Raw genomic sequence first — 18,982 nt, forward strand, 5'->3', positions numbered from 1 at the left:
ACTTTTCTAAGAGAAGACTGCAAGGACTAGTAGTAATGAGAAAAACACCCGCCTTCCTGTTTGTATAAATGGCCTACAGCTGAGATTTAAAAACACGACCTAGAGAAACTCTTGATCGCACAGCTGGGATTCTGAATTGGAACACACAGTTTCTGAAGGTTGCTCTATATTTCTCTAAGGCTCAAATATGACCTATTTGTTCCACATAGACAACTTCTGTTTTAAAGTATCAGGCTACTAACCCAAGCTGAGAGCAAGATTTTTGAAAGCTGAATGCAAAAACAAAACAGAAAAAGGTTGGCTCCTCTGCAAACCTTTTATTTCTTGCTCGGATTCACTGCAAGGAAGGTCAGCTAGAGTTACCATAAGAGAAACAGAAATTAATGTTTTGAGGCTGACTAAAAATCCATTATCTGCTCACACTGAAGAAAAAAGAGGAAAGAAAAAGCCACAGAGCAATCAAATAGAAGGACAAAAAGATGGGCTGTGTTTGGCTTGTTCTCTGAAGCAGAAAGAATTATAACCATTACATTTTTCTAATGAATCTATTGACATGTACAGAGTAAAGCTGTAAACAATATTAGGCTGATACCTTCCTACCTTCTTAGCTATGCACAGAGTGCGTAGGCCATCACGGGCATAACAGTCCAGATGCTTCTGTGTTTTTTCTTTTATTCTTTTCATTCTTTTCTCTGCACTAATGTCAGCTGTGAAATACAAGGAAAAGAATTCTGTATCTTAAGCACAGAACATTTCAGAGCTAATGGCCTAAGATTAAAAAAGAGTGGGCATTAGAGCATCTCCTTTAAAATAGCAAATCCTTTAAAAGCTCAAAAGTGTTGGCTGTTCATAAGCTGAAATCTTGCTAAAGACGCTTGTTTCCTTTAAGATAACATTACTTTTTTTTTTTTTGTTTGTTTGTTAATGTTGTAGCACTTGCTGACAAGTTGAAATACAATGGCCAGGCCCTTATGACAGTATTATTGCAGAGTACACAATCCACATGGGTTAGAGTTGTCAGTGAATTGTAATTAGCCCATTCCATATTCTAGGCACTACTCAGGTTAAATAAATACCTCAGTTCTGATCTGCAAGGATAACACTAGAGAATGCTTGTTTTGTTTTATAATTCTAATGCCTAGATCTAATATTTTGTACAGAAAAGAGGATTGCACAATTCTTGCAATTCTTTATGAGAGACACAACAGAAATAGCTCATTGGCTAATTACCTTTTGCAGAGTCTTCCAGCAAGTCCATTATAACAGAGTCAGCTCCTTTTGTGTAGACAACAATCTCCTTGGTTAGAGGGTGTCTCACCACTACAGACATCCTTTTCCTTACTGAGTCAAATCCCAAAGTGTAGAGAATATCAAAAGTCAGGAGTGTGCCTTGTGGCAACCGTACGGTCACCTGCTCAGGAGTTCGGGACACTAAGGTAAAACTATATGCCTGGGCGGCATAGACAAGTGCTGCCTCATCTGGGCTCTCAGCCTCATAACAGAAGTCTGCTGGCAAGGAACTGTTAGTCACAGATTTAAAAACCTCGTCCAAGGAAGCACTACCAGTATCTGTGTTGCCCTTGCCCTGGAGCTCATCACCTCTACTGCTGGCACAGCAGTTGTCGTCATTGTCACAGCAATCCAAAGCAGCAAGATGTTCCTCGGTGTTCTTTGCACTGAAGCTAGCACCTAGGTCTGAACTGGACTGAGATGATGAAAAAGACTGACTAAGTCTTGCCAATTTTAGCCGCTGAAATATCTGATGAATCTTCTCTAGAGTGATTCCTGAAGGTTTTATTGGTGGTGGGACTGTGACCTAGAAATATGAGAAAACCTATGGTTAAAAATAAAGAAATATGAACTACAAATGCTTTTCAAAATCTCAATGAATTTTTCTGTATCTAAATGATGATCATTAGAAAAGCAACTTTTTTGTTCTCCTATTTAACTGTGGTGGGAGTATTCAGTAGAGGAGTCATAGGTGAGTTGGTATTCAAACTGGACAGTGATTTGTACCTCTGCCTTTGAAGCAGAGATAGAATCAAGCCCCTTTTGTCGATGAAGACCAGAGAAAACACAGTATGCTCAACATACTTCTTACAGCATATGTAATAAAAGTTCTCAAAGAAAAAGTATAGATATTGTGGTAGCCATAGCTATGCATCAGTTATAAAAAGCCATGTTAGGAAGAGATATGCACAGGCAGAGGAGCAGTAGATATTACCTAAAAGGTAAAAGAACTAGAGAACTCCTAAGCAAAGAGTTTTTCACCTTTTCAGCTTTCACTGAACATTGCTCTATGTTGTTAAATGGAAGCATAATCAATTTTCCTCACACACTTAAAGTTGGATTACCCTTTGTCTTGGCTCAGTAGCTGTGGAGACCAGGACTGTATTGCAGATGGCAAGGGCAAGAAAAAAGTCAGTAAGGGACGTCAAAGTGTTCGTGTGTGTAAAAGGAGAAAGATTTTCAGTCTGGAGTGCAGCTTCTCTCACTCGCCTCAGCAGCCTGCTATCGGGAGTCACATCCTTCTCCTGGAAGAGAAATTACTTAATGAGAGTTATTCCCATTTACCTTTGTCCTCAAGCAAGATATCAGCTGGATAACTACTTCTTGCCTTTTATTGAATTTACACCTAGAATTATTTAAGGTAAATGCCTTTTTTACTTAACATCTAGGGGAAAAAATGATACATTTCTAAAAGCTGTATAACTAGATCATTAGAAGAAAATGCATCTTGAAATGGAAGATGATTCCAGAATTTTATTTTGGGATCTACTAGAAATCAAGAATCATCTATACTGTACCCCCAGCTCTGAAGCTGCTGAGGATGGGAGCTGATTGTTATTTCAACAAAGAATATGTTGTGCTTATGGCTTGATTACAGCTGTTACCACTTCTTGTTTCCAGACTAAGTTTTCTTTGCACCCAGAAAGAGAAGCTGTCTTACACAGTTCTTCCTTAGTTTTTACAATAAATACATACATACCTAATCTGTTCCTGAAATGTTACTGTAATTTTGCTACAACACTTTTTCTAATCAAACCTAAATTTGCAAGCCAAAGTACTTAACAATGTCACTTACCTACAATTTAGTTTGATGTAGGGCTATGGGAGTATTACTTTTAATGGAAATTTCGTGTTAGCAGAGTCTGGCTTGGATTTAATTCAGGGCCATATTTAACAAGAGCTTGCAAATTTGAAAAAAGACCTTCCTGTGAGCCAACACTTTTGGATGCTTTCTTTAAGAAACTGCCAAAGTGATTTTTCTGTTTTCTAGTTCATCTCAGCTATTACCCTCTCCTCCTTCAATCTGGCACACTTTTCCTACATTCCCTAAATATGCAACAGAAGTCAACCAACCACCTTCATGGCTGTGTTGTGCTGAGCTGAAATGTTGCATTGTAAATGCTGATTGCTAAAGCGAATAGCAGTTCTTAAATCACCCTAATAATTGCAAATAAATCTACTGCTCATTTTGCAGCACAGCGCTCGATTGAAATCCAAAGATGGAACAAGGTTTTGCACTTTCCCTGCTTTAGAACGCTCTGGTTCCTCTGGCTCAGTGTTTTCATGCTTTTTTTGTTTCACATCTGGTGAAAATTTTGAAGTATAGATATAGTCTTTTCACTAGGAAGCTGATACATACTAAGGATAAGTCTGATTTTTTTTTTTAGCTATCTTCTCAGGTAAAAGGAATCAGAAGCTGAAAAGTTAAAGCTGTCATTCTTTAGAAACCCTTTCCGAATGTTGCCCTGCAGCAGACAGCTACTGTGGGTAACTGTGTTGGTTCCAAATGCTGTGCTTTGTACATACAGCAATCCCAGATAGCCAGACTGGACAATTCTGATGAACACACACGTGCAGACACAACTGCCCATACAGTTATGTCAGGAACTACATTAAATTCAAAACATGAAAGATTAGAAATTGACTGCCCAGATGTTCATATAACTTCCTCATGCATTGCCACAATTAGAATGAACCTCATAACCCACACATCAGCACAACATGGATCTCAGCCTCTTCTATCCATCATCATCCCACCCAAATCCTACTGCATCTATATCCTTAAAATCTGCCTCTTGTTCATGCCAAAAATAACAACGTTTTGGTTGATATTCCACGTCAGCAGAAACTTTCTGAAGTCAAGATTTTCCTCTAGAAAAACAGAAGAATGTCAGAAAAATCATGGCCTCTGAGACAGGTTTTAAAAACTGATTAATATAAAAATTGGTATTTATAAGAGAAGTTTTTATCATTTTCTGTTTCACATTCAGTGAAAAAAACACTGACCTGAATTTCCAGCCTTATGGAATTTTAGAAGATAAACAAAAATTCAGACAAATAAGTCAGTTCATTGACCAACCTGAACATATGTACATACATATAAAAAACCCCAACAAAACAAACAAAAAGAAAATTAAATAAACCAGCATTAATGATCATGATCAGTTAAATTTAACTTATTTTCAGTGTTAGCAATTTTGTTAGTGAAAATGCTGATGCTATAAAAAGTCTAGTGCCATTCAGCTTTTAAGATTTCCTCATTAATTTGATAGCATTTCTTTGACTTGATGGCATTAAAACCTGATGATAACAGGACAATTGAAATCTTCATGAAGCGCTCATAATAGAAAAGCACTATTTATTTGAATTATTATGTCTAGAAGGAAATGTGCTGTCATGATCTTAATTCATAAAAACACCTGAAGGCAGAGTAAATGTTAAATTTCTATCTTGTTCCAAATTTACTTATAATTTTTCCTACTCCTTAAAAGTTCCTTTAAGTCCTTTTGTTAACCATAGGTCTGTTGTTTTACAATACAGTATTTTATTTTTCTTCTGAGAAGCTGCAGCAGCCACAACAAAGCGAATTTATAAAGTATACTGGCCTTGTAAAACTTTTGAGGTACCCAAAGAAACCAGTAAGTTGGCCAATGACACCTTCAAGGTTCTAAAATGAGATGGTGTCCTCTAGCTGGGATGATGGCTAGACACACAGGATGAAAATCAGTTTCCATTTTCACAGGTGTGGCAGAGCAGGTAAAAGTGTTCTTTGCCCAGCTGCATTAGATACTTTAGATATGGACGTGTCCATGAGCAGTGAATGTTTTCTACCTGGATTCAGTAGAGCTTTCAACACTGTCCCTTGTAAGATCCTCACAAACAAACTGCTGATGTACGGGCTAGATAAGCAGAGAGTGAGGTGGACTGAAAGTCAGCCGAATGGCCAGGCCCAAAAGCTGGTGATCAGCAGTGCAAAGTCTAGTTGGAGGCCTGTGACAAGTGGCATACCTCAGTGATGAATACTGAGTACAGTCCTGTTTAATACGGGCTGACACACAAGACAGTCATGCTGCCATCCAGAGGGAACTCAACAGGCTGAAGAAATAGGCTGACAGGAACCTTATGAAGTTCAGCAAGAAGTATAAAGTCCTGTACCTGGGGAGGAACAACTCCAGACACCTATATATGCTGAAGGCCACACAGCTTGAAAGCAGCTTGGTAGAAGAAGACCTGGGGGTCCTGTTGGACTCCAAGTTGAACATAGCCAGCCGTGTGCCCTTGCAGCAGAGGGCTAATGGTATCCTGGGATGCATTACACAGAGAGACAGCAGGTCAAGGGAGGTGACTCAACACTGGTGAGATCATACCTGGACTACTGTGCCCAGTTCTGGGCTACCAAGTATGAGAGAGACATGCACATACTGGAGAGAGTCCAACAAAGGGCCACAAACATGACTAAGGTACTGGAGTGTCTCTCCTGTGAGGAAAGGTTGAGAGAGCCACAGGCCACAGCTGTTCAGCTCAGAGAAGAGAAGGCTGAAGGAGGATCTTATGAATGTATATAAATACCTGAAGGAAGGTGCAAAAAGGGTAGAACTGGCCTCTTTCTGTGGTGCCCAGTGACAGGACAAGAGGCAATGGATACAAAGTGGAACACAGGTAGTTCCGTCTGAACATCAAGAAACCTTTTACTGTGAGGGTGACAGAGCACTGCCACAGGTTACCCAGAGAGGCTGTGAAGCCTCCATCTTTGGGGATATTAAAAAATCATCTGGACGTGATCCTGGGCCACTGGCTGCAGGTGAGCAGCAGGATTGGACCAGATGATCTCTAGAGGTCTCTTTACCCTTCAACCACTCTGTGATTCTGTGATGAACTGCACAAATTTTATGTAAGGAGGCTCCACAAACTGCCATGGACCATGAAGAGTATGGACAAAAATATCATAAGGAGCAAAACCAGAGGGTAAGCTCTAGGAGTTAGACTCTGCATCATACTTCTGATATTTTTACTCCAGAAAACACAAACAATGTTTATTCTTCCAGGATCTGAAGGCTCTACTTTAATTAACTTTATCAAATGCCATGAAAAACCCATCATCCTCATCTCTATCTCAGAGACACACTGAAGTGAACATGTTAATTGATAATAGCTTCTTGGATTTCAGCAAAACATCAAAACTTGTCAAGCAGAGAACACAATCACAAGCAGGCAGGCTGAAATACATTCTGTAGCTGCAGAGCTCCCTAATTGCAGAACTGCTCAAAATACTGAGATAAAGTTCAAACATGCTGATTTGTGGGTACAATCAATTACCACTGTACAAATGCACTTAAAATACGACATGCAACCTGCTTATCAGCAATTCTTGCAAGGCAAGTACGTTTTGTGATCACTGCATAGATAATTTTCCTTTAAAAACTGTTCACATATAAATTTGACTTTTTAAAATTATTGTGTTTTGTTTGGCATGGTTACTTCCATAAACTCTTTACATTTTGGAGGATATGATTATGTCAACTCCTCTTGTTTTAAAATGGTTTTCTTGGCAATGGTTGTGACACGCAGGTGCTCATAGCAGATGCTGTGATAACCCTTAGCCAAAACCCACTATGTCTTCTCAGCAGTGCAGAGTTCTTCAATTTTACTATTACCTAAGGCCACCAGTTTTCATGAATAGCTTTTATGTGGCTGGCACACCAGTGCTTGGAAACTTGACATTTATTAAGAAAAAAGCCAAACCCAACTGTTTGTTGTTGAATTGTACAATGCTAACTACTTGCCTTTGGACTTTATCTTGTTTATTGTGTAAAGCTTTTTTTTTTTCCCTTGCATTTTTTGATGTGAAGAAGCTGAATCTCACAATTTCATAGTGCAGTTTGGGTTTGATAATCGTTGGCTGACATTGAATATTTCAGTGCCTTTATTTTAGCAGAGCCATTCATCCAGAAGAGCTCTGCAAGCCTTAAATTAATAGATTTAAATAGCAGTTTTTGTGTCTTTGCTCACACGTTGCTCAAAGATGTATTTTTGTTACGAAACTTTGACTACTGAGGTACCTTCAGGTCCACAATACTATCCGTATAACTGGAATACTCAAGATGATCCGGATATCTAGCAAAGTACAAATGCATCAGACAAGGTGATAAAAGCACCAAAGGGCAGGAACCATAGAGACACAGAAGATTTTGTTATCTTCATTTTATTAACAAGGAATTGGCTTGGCTGGTAAAGAAAGATACCACTATGCATCGTTTGAAGGATATCAACATACAGGACAGCCTCTGGGCAATTTCTAAGTGTCTCCATTTTTACTACATCATCATATTTGTTATAGAGGTTAAATGATTTAGCCAGATAGAGTGACACCTATTAGTAGCTAAAGCTGTTAATTTCCATGACAGCAGCTTAATCTTTCTCTGTAAAGGAGATATGTTTGATATTAGTTCCTCAGATACTGCTTTTACTGTGAAGAAGAAACACCAACATGGCAGTAAAATCATAAGAAGAGTAAAAACTCTTCTTATTTATAGAAGAAACTGAAGAGGCCTGGCAGTAAAAAACGTAATTGGGGAAATATGCTGGCAAGAAGTTCCTTTCTCACACTTAAATAGTCATGACCCACAAATGGTTCTCAAAAGTCATGACCCATGGGTTTGCAAGCACCCATGGAGTGGTTCTCAATGTCCCGTGAGGATGGGGTTGGAAAATGCTAGGATAACAACTGACAAAACTCCCATGTTCCAGGATTAGGATGTGTATGGGCTGATACCTACTATATGACATGGGAACTGAATGAGGCAATTAGGATCTTATAATGAACTTAAACTTACATCCTCAAAAAAAATGTCAGCAAGTCAAAAGCTTTGCTAAGAATTGCAGAAAGTAAAATTCTGAGAATTCTTTATTTATTAAATTTTATTTTATTTTTTTAAATCAAGATTTGGAAGGATTTTCCAGCAATTTAATTTTAATTAGGAATCTAATTTTGAAAATATTTGACCTTCTCCTAAAGTCCATAAAAGCCTTGTCTGAAATGTCTGTTAAAAATCTTTCAAGAAAAGAACAGTCTGACTTCAATTAGGTTGCATTAGATTTTCAGGGGAAGTTTCAAAGATAAAATTCATCAGAGTGTAAGATTTTCTTAGACTTGCAATGAAGATGACACGAACTTCCAAGTCAGTACTCTAGGTGAGGAGAGGCCACCTGGCTACTGAAGGACAAAGCTCTTCAGCATCTTGTAGAGTTCAACATCTTGCAGGATTTAAGATCTTATCCTGATAAGAACTTTTAGCTTAATTTCTACTATCTTTGTGAGAAGTGCTGCTTTTTTTTTCCTTGTAAAATGCAATATTTATCTTCTGACACACTAACAAACTCCCTGAGCTGCTCTGGAGAGTGCAGCTTGGGCATTTTGCATGTGCTGCACAGGGGTGCAGCTAAACTTCATTTCACAGACACGACGTGTTGCAGTGCTAGTAGCAGTAGTTGGAACTCAGACTTCAAACACGTACCCCCTTCCCAAACATCATCTCCCACAAGGACCTGTGTCCCCTGTTTCTGCAAAGTCAGGCCCAGACTCACGTCCCTAGCTTCAATACTTAGACCTCAAATTTATCTCTCCTCCTCTTCTTAACCAAGCAACCATCACAAGAACTCACCTGTGTGCCCCCACTTTCCTGCTGCAGTCTTTGATACAAGGACCTGGATTCCCAAACCCTCACTTAGCTCCCCCCTGACTGCAGCCTGCATACTCCAACAGAGGACCCCAATACTTTGTCTTCCCCTTGCCTCTCTTAGCTCCACCAGGGCTGGATTTCTCCTGTCCACCTGTTGGCTTCCCATCACAAAATGCAACAGAGAGGATAATTCAAAAGCTGTTAGCTCAGTCTGTTGGTACTCACAATGGTACTGCTGAAGGCCACTTGAGACTGGTTGCTGTCACGACGACCGAGTGACCTGTTCCTTGTATGCCCCTGAAAATGAGCCCTGGCACTCTGGCACCTCCTTAAAGGTCTCATGGTCCTCTGCTTATGAGTAGGTGGTCTCTCAGTATTCATGGGAGGAAGAGTGAAGTGTTGAAGTTTCACAAAGTCCTCATCATCTAAATCCAACTCTTTGTGGGTTTCCAGGCGCTTGGCTGTAAAAAGAGAAAATTAAACCTTATTTCTTCTGCTTCTTTATGCTGCTTGGGAGGGAATTCCTTGTTTGGTTAAAAATACTGAAACAATCTAAACCAAAGCCATAACATCTCAAAAGCCATCACCAGAAATACTTCACTATTCACTTCAGTTTCTGGCAACTCCCACCCTAAAATGTTTATTATTGCAAGAAAACAAAAATGTATTTTCAAAGCAATCAGTCACTTTTATGGACTTCTGCTAATGCTTGGTCTCTTTAGACGCATTTGCATTTGACTGGAACAGGAGAGTGAAATATAGTAATTCACAAATTTGCTAATATTTTCAGTCACAGAGCACAATCTTTTGGGCAGCTGTTTGGCATCTTAATTAATTCCTTCACACTACATAGAGAGAGAGAATAGCAACCAAGAATGGGCCCAAGTCAAACCCCCAAATTCAGAGCACTGAATGCCAAAAGACTTCAGATATGACTGCAAGCAGGATTGACTCAAGAAATGTGTAGCTGTACCTTTCATAACAGACAGAAGACTATGGTAATTACTTTTACATGCACTGAGATGAATTACTAACTAATCTCAGGTTGTAGCTTATAAAAGGTTGGCTGGAATTCATTAAGAAATGAAAGAGAAAAGTTCTCTTTGCACTCTCCAGTTGGTACTGAGAGCAGGGCAAAGACTGAGATGCCTGCAGAGGGAACCAGAAAACTTTTTCCCATATGACTTCTGAATAATTTAAAACACTTTAACTTTCATGAATCTCTATAACAGAAGCCCCTCCCAAAGCGGAGACGAATCCACAAAGCTCCACATTCAGTCAGAGGGCTCAGAGGGTTTAAAAATTTAATATTTAAATTAATAACATATAGTTATGCAGAGGGAAAAGCAAGTATGAAAAAGTGTCTCTTACCATTTTCCTGATGTGAAAACTCAATGCCATCGACAGTACAGCGTCGGAATACCATTTTGTTCTCTGTTAGTGTCCCAGTTTTGTCTGAGAAGATATACTGGATTTGTCCAAGATCTTCAGTAATATTTAGGGCACGGCACTGTATGGGCAAATCTGCTTCTTCATCATACAGGTCAATGTCATTGTGAATTAAAAAGACTTGGCCCAACTTGACTAACTCAATGGACACATAAAGAGAAATGGGGATTAAAATCTGAAAGAGAGTTTGAATTCTCAGTGAGTCTTTTTGTCAACAATTTCTGTCAGCAATGTTCTGGCGCAGATATACTAATAATTTTCAGAGAAATAGTTGTTCCTACAGACTTACTGTAAGACTGAATAATGAAAAAAAATAATTCAGAGAAGAAAAAAAAATTCAGCACACAACAGCAACAGATAAACAGGAACAATAACTGATAAATTTAAAACAAAATACCTAGAATACAAAAAACAAATACAGGTCTTTCAGAGGATGATCTTACAAAGCACATTCTCTGGACCAAGGAGCATGTTTGCTCTTACCCTTGTGAAACTCTGAAAGAATGCACGAGCACAGGATAGCTCTTAATGTAAAAAAAAAAAAAAAATTACAAGCAATTACTTGTCATGCAACACTTCCCACCCACTTGCTTTCCTGCCCTAAAATAATAATGAATTCTTAAGATGCACAAATATCCTATTTCAGTAATGAAAAATAATCCCCCAAGGAATCTCTGAACAGCTCTGAAAGTTATCTTCACATTTCATTAATATTAAAGAAATTCTGTCCACTTAAATCTTAGCAGCTACATCAAGAAATCTGAAAAGTAAATGTGATTTTTTTCACCCCATCCCATAAAATGTTCTCTCCCAATTAGGCTTAATCAGACTCAGGCACACAAGCATCTGACTTCTAATTTAGCTTCTTTCTTATACCAGCTGAACCATACCTAGTTATTATTCCCCAACAGCAAAAATACCAATTTTTGTTTCACTGTTTTCCTGAGATATTAAGTGGTATTTTTATTTTGGAATTCTGGATATAGGCAGAAAAAAAAAAAAGGCAAAATTATAATATTTGGGCATAAACATCCTCTGTATTGCATATGTTAGAGATTCTGGAGTTATTTAAAGATACAATACACGTCCTTCCTATCTATATTGTTGTGGGGTTTCAACAGCAAGAAAGAAAAATCTGCAGACTGACTGACAGACAGAACACGTAAGATACATTATTTCACACCAGGATGATGTGAAACACTCCTAGCAACATTTTCCAAATAGGATTAAGACTGCAGAGGTGTTAGTTGATATTAATTGCTCATTAGCAATTACACTCAGGTTTGAATAGGTTCTTCCTTGGAGGTTAGAGATGTTTTTCTCTTTTACCTGCAACAGGATTATCATAGTCAAGAACATGTAGAAACCAGCAAGAACCGGAGACAGAAAATTGCCATTCTCAACTGGGACATCATAAGGCGGATGCTCTGAGAAGTTTCCAGTCCAAATGCCATGCCCTGTAGGAATGATAGACAACATTGAAATACACCGAGCACTAAGGTGATTGACAAAGCTGAAATTGTCAGATATAGACTGATGCAATAATTAAAAAGAAAGAACATTTTCAAAGCAACAATTGTGATCAAAGCTGTATATCTATTGAAGAAAGCAAAGCATATGCAGGGCTCTACAGCACACTCGCATAAATGATATGCTAGTAAAAAATGAGTGGTCAGGGCTATTTTTATTCACCTCACCTTTGCTGGTGTCCCCCAGGGCTCCCAGCATTGCACGGATCTTTCCTCACTCTATGTAGCTTGCTGCTATGCCCATCTCTACCACCTACCTTTAAAAACCTTCAGTGCTGAAGACTCACGTTCCTCTTTCTGACTGAAAGAAACTTGAAATCTTTCTTATCCTTCCTGACCATTTTTGATTTCAATCTGTTAGGGTTGACAAAGACCCTGTAATTCAATCTGAGCAGCTGGTTTTTACATTCTCTTCAGTTAAGTCATACCCCAAAACTGCTTCCTGTGTCTTGAAGCTCAGTAGATATCATTCCACTGCTACAATAAAGCCTCCATTTCAGGACTTAACAGCATCCTTTCACAGTTACTTTACCACCTTTCCTACTGCCCTTACTGAAACAAATTTTACTCAAGGATGTCACTAAATTTACAGCACCAAAAACTTCCCACAGAACTAGGACAAACAGCTCAATTTCCCTCATTGCATCATTGCTCCAGATGCCAAAACCTTCTATTAGTCCACTTTGGACATCCAGCTCTGAGAGAAGTTCTATTAGCATCAGTTAAGTAAGCAGTTGTTTTGTAGCATCTGCTTACTAAAATGCTGCCAAAAGAATTCAAATTATTTCAGTTATACTTTCTGGCTGCTAAAGATCACAGTCACATCTGAGCAAGGACAACCATGCTCTCCAAACCATTTCTTATCCCAGTTTTTTACTGCATGCAAAAAATTCCTGATAACCAATCCACCAGTGGTATTTCTTCCTAGAATCCTACATTCAGACAAGGTTGCCAAGTAAGAACTCATGGTAGAGCTAAAGGACATTTTGAATAGATGAAAGCTATTAGACTTACTATTATTTTACACGTTTCACTTAGACTAGGAACATTTTACACCTTTTTTTTAAAAAAAAAAAACCAAAAACTGTGAAGAAGGTAGCTGTGGAGACTAAGCTGGATGCATTAGTCTTCTGCAGCTCATGGGTTGTACATCGGGTAGCACTGGCTAACATCACTTCTGAATGTATTAGAGGAAGATGGTACTGAAACCAAGGTAAAGCTACATCATTTTACTTTTGTTGTTACACAAAAAGAACAGCTATCCACTCAGGAAGCAGACCTCAGTTGGCAGGTACCAATTTCCACAAGACATTAACCCAAGAGCTTTCACTAGCTTGCTTTACACATTTACCATAGTGGAAATAGGTCTTTACCTGAAATATTTATAGCCATGGATGAATTTTCTTCTATCTGAACTGCTCATTTTATCTTGTCTATTGGAAAGACCAAGGGCCCAAAGACCCCAAGAGCGTTCAGCTCTAGATCTGATCTCACTTATGTCTACAAGGTCAATTTTAATCACCATTTGGCAAAAAGCAATGAAACAGAAGATTTTTTTCAGTGCTTCATACCTACAGCTCCAACGAGACACATCACGAACAGGAGTCCAACACATAAGAAAATATCCATATTCATTTGTCGTTCTATCTTGCTGCGCTTGTAACGAGGACCATTGTTATTGAGCATGGCCTTAGTTTCATGACCTTCAAAACATAGATTAATATCATCATGCTTATGTAATACTTTGTAGTGTGTTGGGTTTTTTTAAAAGTATTTCTCTCACAAAATGACATCAGGATGCTCACAGCTAATGTTAATTTGACTGCAGTGTCATTCAGTAATTTTATTGCCCACCTTTTCATTTGACTAAACAGCAGATACATCAAAGACTAAATCTAGAGGTTTACTAAAGACCTCCATTACATTACAGATTTCAGCTGTCATGTATGTTTTACTTTCCCAAAGAGAGCAGATTCAGTAGGATCACAAGGTTTTTATAAATATTCAAAAGACAAATCTCCTTGACAATAAAAGGAAAAAGAACAATAATACAAAAAAACCCAGACCAAAACAATTTTACAATAATACAGAAAAAGAACAGTTTTACACACAACTTGATGAGGTGTTATACAGATTCCTGAAACCTACATTTGAATATTTTTCTGGAGTTATTTAAATGCCACTAGACACATTTCATGTATTAACTTAAATAAAACCCAACATGTCAGATCCAGCAGTGAAAGACACTGTTATTTAGTTTTTTGCTGTGTGGTTGTAAAGTGCTAACAAAACAGTAGGACAAGAAATAATAAAAACTCCCCAATCTTTAAAACTCACTGAATTAGAATTGAGCTGGTATATTTGTGATGGAAAAAGAGGAGTGCTGTAAGAAGTCTCAAAGCAGAAATTGCTTTCTGTTGTCTTAATATTATCTAAACTGTGGCTCCACAGCTGGGATACCTGGATACCATCTGTTGCTATATTAAATGTTATCTTTTATGTTTATTTCTACAGTCCTTTTCCCTGAAAACACAGACCCTTTAGGCTTGTATTTAGTTTTCATTTGTATGTGCATGATGTGCGTGAGTGGGACTGTTTTCAATGCTACCTTTTGGCTTTCTCTAGGGAAGTGATTTGAACCAAAAGCTGGAAGTTAGGTGTGATTCAATCATGTCTGCTGAATTTATTCCAGGTTTACATCAAAGGTTATTAATTGAGGCAGAGAGCAAGAGAGAACATTACTCTCCAGCCTTATGTTCAGGACATTCACCAAAGAGCTGGGACTCTTGGCTTCCTGTTTCGATGAATATGTAATTATTTACACAACCTGGAGCTCTGTCAGTGTGACCAGTTTATGCTACCAATGCTCCTTCCTTTCTAACTCATGTCTATGTACATAGCCTCTCATTCCACAGAACAAACCCCAGGTCGCCCCTTTAGTGAACAAATACTGTAACCACCAAGCTACATAGAACAGGAGGGTACAGCTGCCCCCACTTCTACTCCTCCAGCAGCTGTGTGAATCTTGTTCCTCACTTTTCTTATGTGTCAGGCTTAATTGAATGTTTTGTGTTGAAAATAAGCAAGGCAAACCCTCCTCGAATCCTTCCCAGAAAACCTTCAAGGAAATGTTGATAGACCTATTTCAGAAAGAAAATGGGAAGAGATTTCTTTCCAAATATCAGCACTGTCATTCCCTTCCACTTCAGCTGACCTACAGAAAAAGGACACATCTGTAATACAGATATCACCTTGCAAAGAAAGAGAACATGAGAAATAAGAGGAATAAACTACCTTGTTCTACTCAGTTCTACTCAGTTTCATATGCTGTGCAACACAGCACCTCACCTATCACTCCACCAGTACTTTGTCTCTCTATTTCTAGATGCTGACGGGCTTATCTAAAACTTCATTCTGGTACTTTATTATTTGAAAAGCATATAATTATTGCTGCTGTTCCTACCACAATGAGGAAACTACACTGGTTGTCACTCTGTAATGAGGTTTTGGTGCATTAGTGGTATTGCTTTGTGTAGAACCATTTGGGTAGCCTTAAAAAGTATAACTGTATTTGGGTCAGTTGGGAACTGCATAGGCTAAACAATCACATTAAGTGATGACTGTAGTCTCCACAAAGGTTTCCATTACAAAGTAATTTTCAGGAGTAATAGAGTTATAAAATTGGAGAATGCGCCATCTTATTATATGACTGTTCATGACTGTTCAGAAAAGGTCACAGATCATGATTAAAAGCCAGACTATGATCAATGTCAAAGAACCCTAGAAATTAGGCTGGTACTGGCTTAAGTGAGTCTAATTTTAGAAGAAAAAAAGAATAAACTTTTATACTGACATTAACAATAAGATGTCAATTGGAAATTTAATTGAAGACTTACTCAGATCAAAGACATCATATTTAAAAAATGCCTTCAAAACTCCAGTTTTTGCTCCAAATAGCAAAACCTTTGCTACTAGCAGCTTAAGCAACATTAACAGAGATCCACATTAGGATCTGTGCTGGTGGTCAAAGGAACATACTGGGAAATCCTGACTATAGAGAAGAAAAACAGAAATCATAATAGTAGAAGTTATTCCAATTCCGTAGGACTAATCCCTACAGACATTTTTATATAGTAGTTACTTAAAAAAAAAAAAAAAACAAAAAAACCACAAAAAAAGCCCAAAACCCCAAAAAAAAGCAATGACTTTGGCCCTGGCTTTCCTCCTCTGTCTGGTAGGCACCATCCTTACCTATGGTGCTCAGATAGAAAAGTAACAAAAGACCCAAGAGTGAAGGCCACTTTGGAAAAATGGAGCTTGAGTCATTTACAGCATACTTATACAGTACTGAATGAAACCAATCAGTTGTTAGGTAAAATAATCTAGTTTGTGGACATTAACCTAAGAAGAATGACTCTTGCAAAGATGGTGACCCCTCTTGTCTCTTAGGTGTCTCAGCCTTGAACACCTTGAGGCTAATTAGACGTAAAACAGGTGACATGGCTCTACTGGAAAAATATAAATAATGAATAATAGAATTAGTAATTGTGTTTAATAGATTTTTACTTAATCTACAAATAAAGAGGGTAGCTGATATACTCTATCTGAAGCAGAAGAGGGCACAGCTGGCAAAGCCAATAATAAATCATACTGAGGAAAAGCAGTGATAATACTCCAAAGGTAAATGATGAACCACTGAACCTTACACTGCTGCAGTTGATCTGGGCACTGACACTGTCTTGCTTCGTTCGTGTCTCTACTGCATGAAATTCATGTTTGCATGGACACACTGTGTCTATGTCAGCCCAAACCTGTGCTGCTGCTGCCTCTTCTGTCACCTACAGCTGCTGTTCTCACTGCCTCCTGTGTGCTGGCACTGCCACAGATTTGCTTTGTGCTGATTTTTTTTTTGTCTGTGTAGATCTTCTGCTGCATCAGTTTCTACCCTGAGGAGCCAATGAGACCTCCCTCAGGGCAGCTGTGTAGATTTTATGCCAGATGGAATTAGTAAAATAATCAGAGCTGCGAGTTAAACTCACCTTAGCATGTTTTTACTTGTCTGGACATTTTATAAGGTATTACAAAGATAGCAAGATATTTGACATACACAAGTATACTGTCACTTGCCAGAAACCCCACACAGGATTTTGACTTTGGAGATAGATGAGTAATACCTTTACTTTGAAAAGTTATGTAATTTTCCCATGCTCTACCACTTCTTAGGACAAAATGTGCTGCAATATTAGACTACACATATTTACTTAGGGTTATTTACAGGGAAATTCTGTGTTTACCTAGATAGAAAGTACATCTTACCTGCATATATAACAATTCCTATTGCAGCCTCAGTATTTCTGATTGTACATCCACGAAGCAGGAGGCTTTCAATGTTAAAACCAATCCGTTCATGATTTGGCTGCTCCCTAGAAAGAAAATAAAATCAAGCATTGCCTTTTCCTGTTCTAATCTTGTATTAAACAAAATTTTTGTGTTGACGTCTGTTTCAAGTTGAAATCAAGGAATTATGAAGGTTCTGTTTTGCCTGTATGTCACTGAGCTTCACTAAAGGCTCCAGTAAGAAGTTACAAAGAAGTACAAGTATGTCTTTTAAAGAATGCTTGCATGCTGCATGTATCATGAGGTCTATATTGAGCAAGTCTGCCTTTGACTCATTACCTTATCTGACAGATTCAGGATCTCATAAATGAAGCCAAGATACATTGTGTGACTTCATACAGATTAAATTCTCAGAGAAAGCTGAACAGGGTTTGCCTGCTGGTAGAGGTTCAGATCAATGCATCTGCACCTTGCAAGACCATCAGACACCAAAGGGCTTCTCAGTTCAACTGAACAGTCTCACAGTCTCTAGGCTGAGGCTCTCTTTCTCACCCTCACACTGGGTGGAAGACTTTTAATCCTGGCTGAAGACATCACATCACACACCAGATCTTTCTGCTAGCAGAACGGACTGATGAAAACTCAGTGGAAATTATAAGGCCTGTGGTGCACCAGGCAGGAAATTGCCTATGAAAATTAAAGCATAAAACTACTTTTGCTCACAGTATTTGTTATACACTCTGGTAGGCTCCTCCTGAGGTTTTTATCAAATCTGAGATTTTTCACTTCAGTCACTCTGCCTGATTTTGTTATGCAAATGTCATCATCGGAAAATATTTTTTTCTAGGATATGTATCTTTTACTACTTTCTGTGTGATATTTGGCACTGTACTTACCAGTAAACTATAACATCACTTAAAAGAAGGGCAAGATTAGGTGCTAGCTCATGGCTCAGTAGAGACCTATGTCTATGTGCAGCTGCAAATGATTACATGACATCAGACTAGACAAGTGAAATGGTTTAGGTGCCAACAACCTACAGCTAGCAGAATTGTAAAAAATAACACCAGAAATTTGTTTTTCTGGGAATCTGTATTCAGCCTTGGTGAACCCATTTAATTGAAGCCTTCTTGCATTCCCTTGAGCAGAATTTGCTGTGGGCACACATGTCAGATGGATGTCACTAAGTTATTTTTTGGAATTTTTAGCAGAGAGAGAACTGCTACCATTTTATAGCAAGGTGATAGAGCCTCAATAATTCATTAAGGGTTCTTGGAGAAAAATGTAACCTACTTCAAGTAATTTAGCTCAATAGCTCAAATAGCAGCACACCAAAAAGAAACTCCACTGTTAGTAAGTAACATTCACTGGCAAATTCTTTCATCTATCCCTGAAGCAGGGAGAAGGCGGCAGCTAATTCCATATTCCATCAAGCAGGTGAAATAATAGGCATTTCCAAAAGAATTTCTATTACAGACCTTCAACAGAGATTTGAAGACTTTTGAAGCCAGTCCTGGGTCCTAAGGGTGTGTATTTCTTGTGATATATCACCTACATTTCTACAATTTCAGTGATATTGTGCCATATTACAGCAGGATAATCAGAAGGATTGCTCCAATTTAGAACTTACCCAGTGGTCCTCAAAGCCAGAAACCACAGCCAGCAATCAATACAAACCTGACCTCTTTTTCCCTTTTA

The 18,982-nt window shown here is 38.4% G+C and overlaps 1 protein-coding gene across 1 annotated transcript in view; it reads right to left on the bottom strand.

The window, feature by feature from the left end:
• ATP10B (ATPase, class V, type 10B) overlaps positions 1-18,982 on the bottom strand; it is a 51,298-nt gene that overhangs the window by 15,039 nt on the left and 17,277 nt on the right. Inside the window, exons 5-12 of the mRNA XM_008946732.1 lie at positions 17,264-17,370; positions 13,519-13,650; positions 11,748-11,875; positions 10,341-10,593; positions 9,195-9,430; positions 2,355-2,534; positions 1,231-1,816; positions 601-707 (exon numbers count right to left, since the gene is read on the bottom strand). Coding sequence (XP_008944980.1) covers positions 601-707; positions 1,231-1,816; positions 2,355-2,534; positions 9,195-9,430; positions 10,341-10,593; positions 11,748-11,875; positions 13,519-13,650; positions 17,264-17,370 — 1,729 coding nt within the window. The remainder of the gene's footprint in view (positions 1-600; positions 708-1,230; positions 1,817-2,354; positions 2,535-9,194; positions 9,431-10,340; positions 10,594-11,747; positions 11,876-13,518; positions 13,651-17,263; positions 17,371-18,982) is intronic.

Source organism: Merops nubicus, unplaced genomic scaffold (assembly GCF_000691845.1).
Source record: "Merops nubicus isolate BGI_N331 unplaced genomic scaffold, ASM69184v1 scaffold20050, whole genome shotgun sequence".
Taxonomy (NCBI): domain Eukaryota; kingdom Metazoa; phylum Chordata; class Aves; order Coraciiformes; family Meropidae; genus Merops; species Merops nubicus.